Below are 12,500 nucleotides of genomic sequence, written 5' to 3'. Positions count from 1 at the left end.
CGGACACGCAAGCATAAAACACACACAAACGCATACACGCACACACACGCACAAAGACACACACACACACGCACGCACGTACGCACACGCACACATGCGCATTCGGCATTTATAAAGTTAATTACATTGAAAGCTCCCCCCCCCACTCTCCTCTCCCTTCCAGAACAAGCACATTATTTGTAGTGATATGCGTGCATGTGTGGGTGTTCACTCTGGCTAACGCACACTGCTTTATCGTTATTCTTTCTGGTTCTTGCATGTTTTTTTTTTTTCGTCTGTTCATTTTTTTCCTGTCCTAATCTTCTGCGCCATTCCATTGGTAACCCCCCTCCCCTACACCGCTCGTCCCGCTACACTGCCCCACCTGGCCGCCCCTTCTGCCATAGTCCCAGAACGCACTGCCTATAGGGTACGACTGATGTTTGGCTTTGAATATGGCACACACACACACACACACACACACACACACACACACACACACACACACACACACACGCACTCTCTCTCTCTTCTCTCTCTCTCTCTCTCTCACACATACACACAATCCCCCGAACCCCGCCCCCACCCCCACGTCCCTTACACATACACACAGAAGAGGAGACCCAGCATGGCTTCTGGGTCACTTCGGTGATGTTCAATAGTGTCTTATATAATATGATTCAACATAACAATGATTTGTGTACTCGCTGGTATAAGGAAGGAAACAAAGAAAGGATCCACTTCCAAAGACAAGAACCATTATCCTGCAATGTCCGTGTTAACCACCAGTTACAGGAAACGACTCAGCAGAACAGCAAAGCAATGATTTCTTCATTTCCTTGTGTCACAGGTTAAAGTTAAAGGTCTCATAGCCTTTTAAGGCCACTGGGGACAGCGGATTTATGTTCACTGTGTCTAGGACTCGGCACAGGAAGGCTGGGGCCCAATCTTTCCGCCGCTTTAACCCTTTCACCGCCAGTCAATTTAGAGTGCAAAATTCCCTTGTGCCATAAACACAGAAAATATGGTGTTTAAGAACAGCTGGGAGTTCTCCCTGCGCTTTGTAGAAAATACGGCCTATCATACCACCGAACATAAAGAGCAGTAGGTTCATGGATATCAGTCCCATGATCTGGTCACCCTTCAGTGACATGGGTCCTCTACCTAGCTGCTGCATAAATGCGAGTTTGGCAGTGAAAGGGTTAACCTTTCCCCAACCAAAACCAGATACCCTCTCACACCGGGACGGAGTCAGGAAACTGGAAGTAAAGTGTCTTTCTCAAGGACACAACCCAAAGCCCGAAACGGGGACTCGAACTCTGACCAGAAGTCCCAACACCTGACCGGTTCTGCCACGGCGCCTCCTCAAGTTGGTCAGTGAGGAAACACGGTCCTTCCCTTCCCAACCCCCACTCTCTGTGCGTTTCAGTTCAGTTTCTAAAGGAGGCGTCACAGCGTTCGGACGAATCCATTATACGCTACACCACATCCGCTAGGCAGATGCCTGACAGCAGCATAACCCCACAAACCTGCCAGGCCTTGAGTGCATGCATACATATTATCTGTGTACCTATCGGAGTAGATTTCTTTTATACAGAATTCTGCCAGAGGACAACACTTTTGTCGCCACGGGTTCTTTCTCGGTGCGCCAAGCGAACACGGGACCTAGGTTTGTCGTCTCATCCGAATGACTAGACGCCCAGCTTGATTTTCAAACTTGGGAGAAAGGGCGAGATCGGGAATCAAACCTAGACATTCACGGACACTGTACTGGAGTCTCAACCATTCTGCCACCTTGCTTCTGCCACTCCCTGCACACTTACTTGTTGTAGAGGAGGATGTACGGCCACTCCCTGCACACTTACTTGTTGTAGAGGAGGATGTACGGCCACTCCCTGCACACTTACTTGTTGTAGAGGAGGATGTCCGGCCACTCCCTGCACACTTACTTGTTGTAGAGGAGGATGTACGGCCACTCCCTGCACACTTACTTGTTGTAGAGGAGGATGTACGGCCACTCCCTGCACACTTACTTGTTGTAGAGGAGGATGTACGGCCACTCCCTGCACACTTACTTGTTGTAGAGGAGGATGTACGGCCACTCCCTGCACACTTACTTGTTGTAGAGGAGGATGTCCTGTCACTCCCTGCACACTTACTTGTTGTAGAGGAGGATGTACGGCCACTCCCTGCACACTTACTTGTTGTAGAGGAGGATGTACGGCCACTCCCTGCACACTTACTTGTTGTAGAGGAGGATGTACGGCCACTCCCTGCACACTTACTTGTTGTAGAGGAGCTTACTTGTTGTAGAGGAGGATGTACGGCCACTCCCTGCACACTTACTTGTTGTAGAGGAGGATGTAGGGCCACTCCCTGCACACTTACTTGTTGTAGAGGAGGATGTCCGGCCGCCACACCTCGTCATACGGAAGGCGGACCACTCGGATCCCTCCGTACTTGTCCGGATCCCACTGCAGGCCGACATCAGTCCAGATCTGACAACACAATGCACAGCCATGTCCCTCGACTCCACATGTAGACCGCATGGCGGACAGACGGGCAAGCAAGCAAGCAAGCAAGCGGACAGGCAGGCAGGCAGGCAGGCACACACACACACACACACACACACACACACACACACACACACACACACACACACACACACAGACACAGACACAGAGAGAGAGAGAGAGAGAGAGAGAGAGAGAGAGAGACAGACAGACAGACAGACAGACAGACACAGAGCGAGAGACAGAGAGAGAAACAAAGACCAACAGGCAGAATATTTGCTATGGAATCGAATTATATGACAGCTGCCTTTCAAGAACTGAGAGTTTTTTGTCTTGCACATTCTGGGAGTGTTTTTGTAAGGTAAATACTGCGTGCCTGTCAATGTTGTGTTTCTCTGTTCTTTTTCTGGAATGCAGCGCTAACAATGGACATATCATTCACCTCCTGCCCAACATGATCCACAGCGGAATGTCAACAGCCACACACTTGAAAAAATTCAAAAACAAATACAAAAAAGCCACCCCCCAAAACAACAAGAACAACAAAAACCCCCCCCCAAACCCAACAAACACCAACAACAGAAAACATCTCTCCAACAATCAAACAAGACAACAAACACCAACAACAGAAAACATCTCTCCAACAATCAAACAAGACAACAAATACAACAACAAACAGACAAACAAACCCCAAAACAAAAACATATTTCTGAGACATGCTGGGATGTTTTTTCACCTGAACATGCCATGATCTGGAAGACAACCACAGTCCTATGAAATGGCGACAAAATGATATTTAGATAACAGCTCTAAAAGTCAATTCGCTGCTATCATTTGATGTTTTGTTATTTTGTTGATCTCTTTAGTTTCAAATGTCTTGTCTCTTATTCTCGCTATTTTTTGTCACACACAAAAAAGTCGTTCTTTAAAACAATAACAAACAGTTGATTTCGTCGTTTTTACTGCTTGCATGATATCCCTTCATTATCATCATCTTACACAGAAAGAAGGATTTGAGTTTAACCCGCTGGCTGTTGAATCCCAGATTTCTCAACACGCTAGAATCAGACAAGAGAGAAGAAAAGTTCAGCAGGCATCCTTAAATCATCGTTAACAATCCTGAGACGAACATTTCATGACACTGATTAAGCTGTGCAATAATGTCAACAATTGTTTTTAATATCAAAGTGCACTTCGATAAAAAACAACAACAACAACAAACTTTGTCAGCGTCACCATGTTTATTTCAAGACCTACAAATCCAAGGACGTTTTCCTATTGTTAAACCAACTTGTCTCTTTCGCTTCCCGTTCAGTTTATTTTGAACAAAGTGAAACGCGGTCAGCAGATGCCGGAGATCCTCTAAAATCTGGCTGCTCTCCGCTTCTCCTCTCATCTTCATGAAGACTGCTGTAAAAAAATAGCTTCTTTAACAATACATGACAAAGAACACTTCCTGGAACTGGGTCTTCGTTTCTCTCTTTTCATTCTGTTCTAAAACGGAGGTTCCAGCTTGGACCGACCGGGTTCACGTAAGCTGAGTGCTGGGATAACAAAGCTAGCTGGCAACAAATGAAGAGAACGACATAGGAAGATCCACAGCATATTTGTCAAGCTCTTGGCTCAGGCCATCAAGTTCCGAAGCTTTTCCACACTTGAGATTTCTGATAAAGGTTACAGAACCCACCCTCACCCCTCTCACTCCTAAACAAAATTCAAAGTTTAGGATGGTTTATTGTTTGGAACAAAATAGTTGACTCACTATGCTATGACCAAAGGATCAGGAACACAAACTCCGTTTAAAGTCATATAAAAATAAATCAAACTTCTCCACAAATGCAGCGTGGACAATATCCCATTCATCGTGTGGCAAAAGCATTAATTTTCCAATGCACCGCTATAACTCCACCAGTGAAGAATCTGGATTTGACTTTGAAGACAAACAAACAAACGAACAAACAAACAAGCAAACAAAGAAAACAAACAATACGGTAATCCATTTAAACTCAGAAATTGAAAATTTGGTGAAGAATTAATTCTCAATGTGAGTTCAGCAGACGCTCGTTGTGAATGGTAATGTTAATGTTGCCGCCTCCTCACCCCTCCCTCGTTTCTTCTATTATTTGTCTGACGTCACGACAGAGCGAACAGACTTTATGAGAACCGACTCATCATCTCAACACAGAGACTGACTAACGGACGGACGGACAGACGGACAGCCAGTCAGGCACCTACCTGATTCAGCCAACAGTTGGTGGTGAGAATCTGGTTCTTCATGTCCTGAAACAGTCACACAGTGTATACTTAAAAGCGAGTGAGCAAGCTAGCTCACACATACGTACTAACATGCGTAAGCATGCGTGAGCAGATATAACACTACACATACATACGCACGGACACACACACTCACACAGACAGACAGACAGACAGACACACACACACACACACACGGACGTAGACACAGATACAAACACATACACATTCACAAATACACGATCAAATACACTTACACGCACGTGCGCACACGCATGCACGTGCACGTACACACATACACACTAACACACAGACACAGACACGGACACAGACACACACAGACACACGTACACACACACACACACGCACACACTCCCTCTCCGTCTCTCTTTCTCGTTCTACACAACCCCATACAACAAATGATTTCGCAGCGCCGAGGTAAGAAAAATCAAACGATGCTTCAATCAGTAATACACGCGAAAGACAAAAAGAGTACGAATGACAGAGACAGAGACAGAGACAGAGAAATAAAGAGAAACATATAGATAGAGAACAGAAGAAGAAGAAGAAGAAGAAGTGGGAGAAGACATATTAAGAAAATAGATGTAGAAGAACAAGGAGGACAAGAAGAAGAACAAAAAGAAAGGAAAGAGCAAGGAGAACAATAATAAGAAGAAGGCATAAGCAGAAACTAGATGTAGAAGGAGAAAGGGGGCAAGCAGCATTAGAAGAACGAAAGCATGGTGGGTAAGGAAAGGAACAGGGCAGGAAACAGGAAAGGGTAACGGTAGGGAAACAGGAAAGAGAAGAAATGGGGGCGGGGAGGGAGGGAGGGAGAGAAACTTCCGGTTTGTGACGTCAGTTTACAGCGCATGCCCGTTCCGCCATCTTTTCTATTTCCGGTCGTAAGTTAGTTAATTGAACCCAGAGGGCGCCCCCACTCTCGATCCATCAAGCGTAGCGCCACATCACACCACGATTACAGACCTTCACCCCTCCCGTAAATCTGCACACAGTTCACACAGTAAAGGGACCAGGGAATAGGAATGTAGCTCTATTTGAACCACCTCTAGAAATGAGGTAAGATACACAAGACACACACACACACACACACACACACACACGCGCGCGCGCGCGCGCGCGCACATTTGTACCCACAGACTCGCAGAAACACACACGCAGATACACAAACACAGACAGAAATACATGACTCAAACATATACACAGACACGTACGCACGCATATACACACGCAAACACACACCTAAGATGGAAACATGCACGCACACAAGCACACACATATGCACGCACACACGAACGACACTAACACACTCACACACACATATACGCGAACGAACACACACACCATAAACACACACACACACACACACACACACACACACACACACACACACACACACACACACACATATACGCGAACGAACACACACACACACACACACACACACACACACACACACACACACACACACACACGCGCGCGCGCGCGCGAAAGAAGAAGAAAAAAGAGGATAAAGCACAAGAAACAAGGCACTATAAGAAAGATGATGATACAGTGTTTTTCAACCCTTTTTTTATGTTTCATCTTGTATTTTCTTCTGGACCCCCGACCTCTCCCTCTCTGTCTCTGTCTGTCGCTGCCCTGGTTGCGCTATCTCTCTGTCTCTCTCTCTCTCTTCCTCTCTCTCTCTCTTCCTCTCCCTCTCTCTCTCTCACTCTCTCTCTCCCCCCCCCCTGTCTTTTTCTCTCTCTTCCCCTCTTGTTTTCCTTCTCTCTAGTTCTCCATCATGTTATCGACTTTTTTGTATTTCATTGTTGTTGCGATTTCACGTGTCTTTCTTTCCGGCTGTTTGGCAAGATAAGCTGTACGAGTGACCACGTCTCTTCTTAAAATACAAAATATGTCTTAAGATTCTGATTTAATTCGTTATTGATGCAAGAAAAAAAAGAATAGAAATATGTTGTGTTTTGGGGTATCCAGCACAAAGTAATATTGGAGAGAGAGAGATTCATTTATCTTATGGTTGAAGGATATCTGACATCCCTTTATGTTTGAACTGAGTTTATCATTGTCATGTACTGATACGACTGGAGTGCGTGTTTTGAGTATCTGAATTTTGAGACTGAATGATGACGTTCACACTTGATTGCGTCATTGTTTATTGTTTAAGATAATGATTCATTTATTATTTATTTATTTATGTACGCTTATAGTTGACTTCATCAAGTTTTTGCGCCTTATACATATTATTAGTAGTGGTAGTAGGTTTTTTTTCTCTCAAGGCCTGACTAAGCGCGTTGGGTTACGCTGCTGGTCAGGCATCTGCTTGGCAGATGTGGTGTAGCGTATATGGATTTGTCCGAACGCAGTGACGCCTCCTTGAGCTACTGAAACTGAAACTGAAACTAAGTTAACGATTGCGTTCTCCTTTTGTTTTGTTCTGCGATATTGTCTGCTGTTCACATTCCGCTTTTCCGCTTTATATATATATAATACCCTCCTCTCTCTCTTCTTCATCTCCTCCTTCCTCATCACATCATCACCATTTTCTTCTTCTTCTCAAGTCTGTTAAGGCTAGGGCTGTGCCGGTCGATTGTATTTCCGGGGACCGCTACGGTAGCCGGATTGGCCTAGCTGGAGACGCGAACACACCAGTGGACTGCGCCCCATCTCCCCTATCAGTTAACAGAACATCCCTCGGTAGCCCAGCTAAATTGCGCCCAACAGCAACCTCCCACAACACGACAATTTTCATCAGCATACTGATGTTGGTCGTTAATTAACTCTTTCACCGCCAAGCTCGCATTTATGCACAGACGTGGTAGAAGACCCATGTCACTGAAAGGTGACCAGTCATTCGTCTGTTATCTATGAACCTACTGCTCTTGCTGTTTGGTGGTAGGATAGGCCATAGTTTCTACACATCGCAGGGGGAATCCCCAGCTGTTCTTAGCCACTGTCTTTTCTGTGTTTAAACCACAAGGGAATTTTGTACTCTGAATTGACAGGCGGTGAAAAGGTTAAGTGGAAGAAGACGTTTCAGTACATCCATCGACGGGCGCAATAGCCGAATGGTTAAAGCGTTGGACTTTCAATCTGAGGGTCCCGGGTTCGAATCACGGTGACGGCGCCTGGTGGGTAAAGGGTGGAGATTTTTACGATCTCCCAGGTCAACATATGTGCAGACCTGCTAGTGCCTGAACCCCGTTCGTGTGTACATGCAAGCAGAAGATCAAATACGCACGTTAAAGATCCTGTAATCCATGTCAGCGTTCGGTGGGTTATGGAAACAAGAACATACCCAGCATACACCCCCAGAAAGCGGAGTATGGCTGCCTACATGGCGGGGTAAAAACGGTCATACACGTAAAAGCCCACTCGTGTGCTTACGAGTGAATGCAGAAGAAGAAGAAGAAAAAGTACATCCATCCCTGGCTTCCCTGCCTCCCCTTCTCCCCTTCTCTGCTCTCCCTGAAAGGGACGTGTCGGAGAACTGGCCCAAGACACTAACCGCTTCAACCAGGCAGCATTCATCAGGGATTAATGATGCTTTCAACGCCAGAACGAACTTTTTGTTTTTCTACTGACACCGAACAGCCATTGACCGCACCACCCTGTGATCACGGTGTGGTGAAATCCTTTATGTCGCATTGTTTTTTCTTTGATTTGTTTTCTATGAATAAAAGCAACAACAAAAAAACCCTGATGTATTTGAAGGAAAATAATTAACCTCCAACGTGAGAGCAATTGTCACCGAATCCGTGTTACGCTCGAGAATCGCTGCGCGTGTTTTATTTTGATCATTTGCCGCTCCTGGGTTTTGGTCGCACGCACAGACACACATACACAGACAGACACACAGACACACAGACACATATACACACACACACACACACACACACACACACACACACACACACACACACACACACACACACACACACACACACAAACTGAATCGTGAATATTGAGTCCATCTAAACCAGTCTCTGGACGGCATCTGTCCAAACCAAAGGAAAGAAAGAAAGATGGACAGAAAGAACAAAAGAAAGATAAACGAAAGAAGAGTGGAGAGTGAGAGAGGATGAGGAGAGAGTGAGACAGACAGACGGACGGACAGACACAAGTACACATACAAACAGAGACAGAGACAGACAGACAGACAGACGGACAGGCTCACGTACACATACAGAGACATAGAGACAGACAGACGGACAGACACACGTACACATACAAACAGAGACATAGAGACAGACAGACAGACAGACGGCCAGTCACACGTACACGTACAAACAGAGACCTAGAGACAGACAGACAGACAGACAGACAGACTGACAGAGACACAGAAGAAAGGGAGAGCACCCGACGGATCAGTTCCCCTTTCATTACCACGTGTTCCAAATGTGGACACACGCCCTCACAAGAAAGCAAGAAGATCATGGAGAGAGACAGGCACCATCCCCCTTCTGGATGCTGAAACACTGTGTGCCTCCTCCCCCATCCCACTTCAGATATGGGTCACCCATCCTGGGAATAAGGATTTCCACTGTTCACAATCCCTATGGTCTGAAACGGTGACACTTCTTATCAAACTTAATTTCATTTTACAACCGACAGTTTACTTTTTTTTTTAATGTATTTTTTCTTAAACAGAAATGTCTTTACTTCTCTACAACTGGCGATGATACACACAGCGTCAAAGCGTAGATTTCTCGGCGTCGCGTGGCTGAATGTCCACATACCTAAAATTGGGGGGGACTTCTTAGGATTTGTGTGTCTTGTTTATGGCAGCCAAAGTAAAGCATAAGCTCCCTTATTTATTTATGTCTGCCACAAACGATTATCTGTACTGAGCGGTTCGAAATTTTTCAGTCATTTCATCCGGTCATTCTTTCTTCTTCGCTCTTGTGTAAACGAGTGGGCTTTTACGTGTATGGCCGGGTTTTTTTTTTATCACGCCATGTAGGCAGCCACACTCCGTTTTCGGGGTGTGCATGCTGGGTATTTTCTTGTTTCCATACCCCACCGAATGCTGACATGGATTACAGGATCTTTAACGTGCGTATTTGATCTTCTGCTTGCATAGACACACGGAGAAGGTTAAGGTTCTTCCTCTGTGTTTGTGAGCTGCAACTCCCACGTTCACTCGTATGTGCACGAGTGGGCTTTTACGTGAATGACCGTTTTTTACCCCGCCATGTAGGCAGCCATACTCCGCTTTCTGGGGGTGTATGCTGGGTATGTTTTTGTTTCCATAATCCACCAAACGCTGACGTGGATTACAGGATCTTTAACGTGCGTAGTTGATCTTCTGCTTGCGTATTCACACGAAGGGGGATCAGGCACTAGCAGGTCTGCACATAATATGTTGACCGGGGAGATCGTAAAAATCTCCACCCTTTACCCACCAGGCGCCGTCGCCGTGATTCGAACCCGGAACTCTCAGATTGAAAGTCCAACGCTTTAACCACTCGGCTATTGCTCCCGTCGGGTTAAGGTAAAAGCAGGTCTGCACATATGTTGACCTGGGAGATCGGGAAAAATCTCCACCCTTTACCAACCAGCTGTCTTTATTGAGATGCGATCCCGGGACCCTCAGATCGAAAGTCCAACGCTTTAGCCACTCGGCTATTGCGCCCGTCATCCGCTCGTTTCAAAACCGATGCTCTGGAGTACCACATATTCCACAACCTTAAAAGATCTATCCTGTAGAGGGAGTGGCAGCCTGGGTTAAGATTCGCCGATGCTTTATTTCTCCAGGCCTGACCACCGCGTTATGTTTATGAGTAGGTCAGATGTCCCCCTAACCACCCCCACTCCCCCCCCCCCCACCCCACCTCCTCCACGTTTCTGGTAATTCTGCTTTACAGAAGAGGTGGTGAAACGGATACGGATCAGTCCGTATTCTTTGACATCATGAAACAGGAACTACGGCAGATGTCTTAACTTTCTTTTTTTGTGTGCATGATTCCTTGTTGCAAAATTATATCTATTTCATGATTTTATGTTTCTATGTCATATGAAATCACAATTTGACGACGCTGGTTTAAAAAGTATCTTATTTGGAACATGTCATAATACAACATAATTATAAACAGGACAACAAGAAAATCATATACAAAGTCCTGTTCTGACACATGTACATAGATAGAAGTTTGAAAGTGACAATGCACGAATTTGAACAAAACTGAACAAAGACACTGGTGAGGTTTTATCTTTCCGTCGTGCGTTCTGGCAAAGGACTTGTTTACGGACTTGCACAACTGCCGACGTCATGTTTCTTGTGTCATAACTTATCTGTCTTGGTTCCTGCAATATCTAAAACGCATTTCTCATGTGTGATGATATCGGAAGTCTTATATGTAATATATCAAAAGTTTTATGTATGTATGTATGTATGTATGTATGTATGTATGTATGACTTCCGATATCATCAAACGTAGAGATATACTGGTACAATACTGGTATTGTAGGAAATACGGTGTGTGTGTGTGTGTGTGTGTGTGTGTGTGTGTGTGTGTGTGTGTGTGTGTGTGTGTGTGTGTGTGTGTGTGTGTGTGTGTGCGTGCGCATGTGTGTGTGCGCGCGCGCACGCGAACGGCAATGGGAACGTGTGTTAGTGTGTTTTCGTTCACGCATGAGTGTGTTCAGTCAAAATCGCGCACAGACACGAGGACATGAGCCATGTTGGACGTGTAATACACAATGGTTGTCCACGTCAGATGAGTTGGTCCGGAAAGTGTTGTCTTTTCATTACGCAGAACTGGCCTTTCACCTGCAAGTCTCTGAAGTACGTGTCATACAGTAGTAAAAACGACGTTTCCGCCATTCCTTTTTTTTTTTTTTTTTTTTTGAAGGCAGGGGTGCGGATGGGGAGGAGTTCAGTACGCTTCTTTTGATTCCGAAATGTTTTCTCAGTCATATGCACTGCGCTTTGTGCAGAACTAGGCTTGTCTAGAGAATCACGCATGCACTGTGGCTATTAGAAGAAGTACAATCGCCAGAGATACAATCCCGTGAAAAAACATGTTACCATAAAAAGCGTGTTGCCATTTCAGTATTGTGTGTTTTTTCTGAAAGTGCTAACTCGTATGTTGTGTCATAATGGTGACAACGACGGTGGCAAAAAAAAAAAAGAAAAAAAAAAGAAAAAAAAAGAAAAAAAGAAAAACAAAAAGAAAAGAAAATGCTATGGTGATGAGGAGACAAGAAAAGACACGGATACGGACACGGACATTGTTTATTGCCATTGACAATACTATTCTTTGGCAAGGGGGACAATGTATGAACAAAGAATAACGGCGGTTTACGGAGAAACTGACACATTGCTAAGAGTGAAAAGAAAATCAAAGACAAACAACAACAAAAACAAAATCATAAAATACAACATATTGCTAAGATTAAAAAGTGAAGTAAAAAAAAAAAAAAGAAAAAAAGATCGACCATCCAACTTTCTACAAAGTAATTCAGAATTATAAACTGTGGAACTGGCATCAGGGTAACAGTGGTTTTTTTCGATAATATAAGGCTTCCAAAGTTAATGTCCTTTTCCGACAATCCCAAGCTAGGGCGATAAATTTCGCTAGAGATCTTATTCTTACTTCATCATCTATCAAAAGCATACTAGTAAGGTTCATGTTCTTTACGTTTTCACCGTTAAAAAGTTAGCATTTCTTTCGAATTTCTTCATAATACTTACACATAAAAAGAAAATGAGTTTCATCTTCAACTGAA

At 44.7% G+C, this 12,500-nt stretch overlaps 1 protein-coding gene across 1 annotated transcript in view; it reads right to left on the bottom strand.

Annotated features, from left to right (window-relative positions):
* Positions 1-12,500, bottom strand: part of LOC143294171 (neuronal acetylcholine receptor subunit alpha-10-like) — a 128,687-nt gene that overhangs the window by 13,314 nt on the left and 102,873 nt on the right. The window contains exons 3-4 of the mRNA XM_076605602.1: positions 4,728-4,772; positions 2,368-2,477 (exon numbers count right to left, since the gene is read on the bottom strand). Coding sequence (XP_076461717.1) covers positions 2,368-2,477; positions 4,728-4,772 — 155 coding nt within the window. The remainder of the gene's footprint in view (positions 1-2,367; positions 2,478-4,727; positions 4,773-12,500) is intronic.

This window comes from Babylonia areolata, chromosome 19 (genome assembly GCF_041734735.1).
Source record: "Babylonia areolata isolate BAREFJ2019XMU chromosome 19, ASM4173473v1, whole genome shotgun sequence".
Lineage (NCBI taxonomy): Eukaryota > Metazoa > Mollusca > Gastropoda > Neogastropoda > Buccinidae > Babylonia > Babylonia areolata.
Note: the sequence above shows the minus strand (reverse complement) of the source record. Positions and strands in the feature narration are given on the sequence as shown.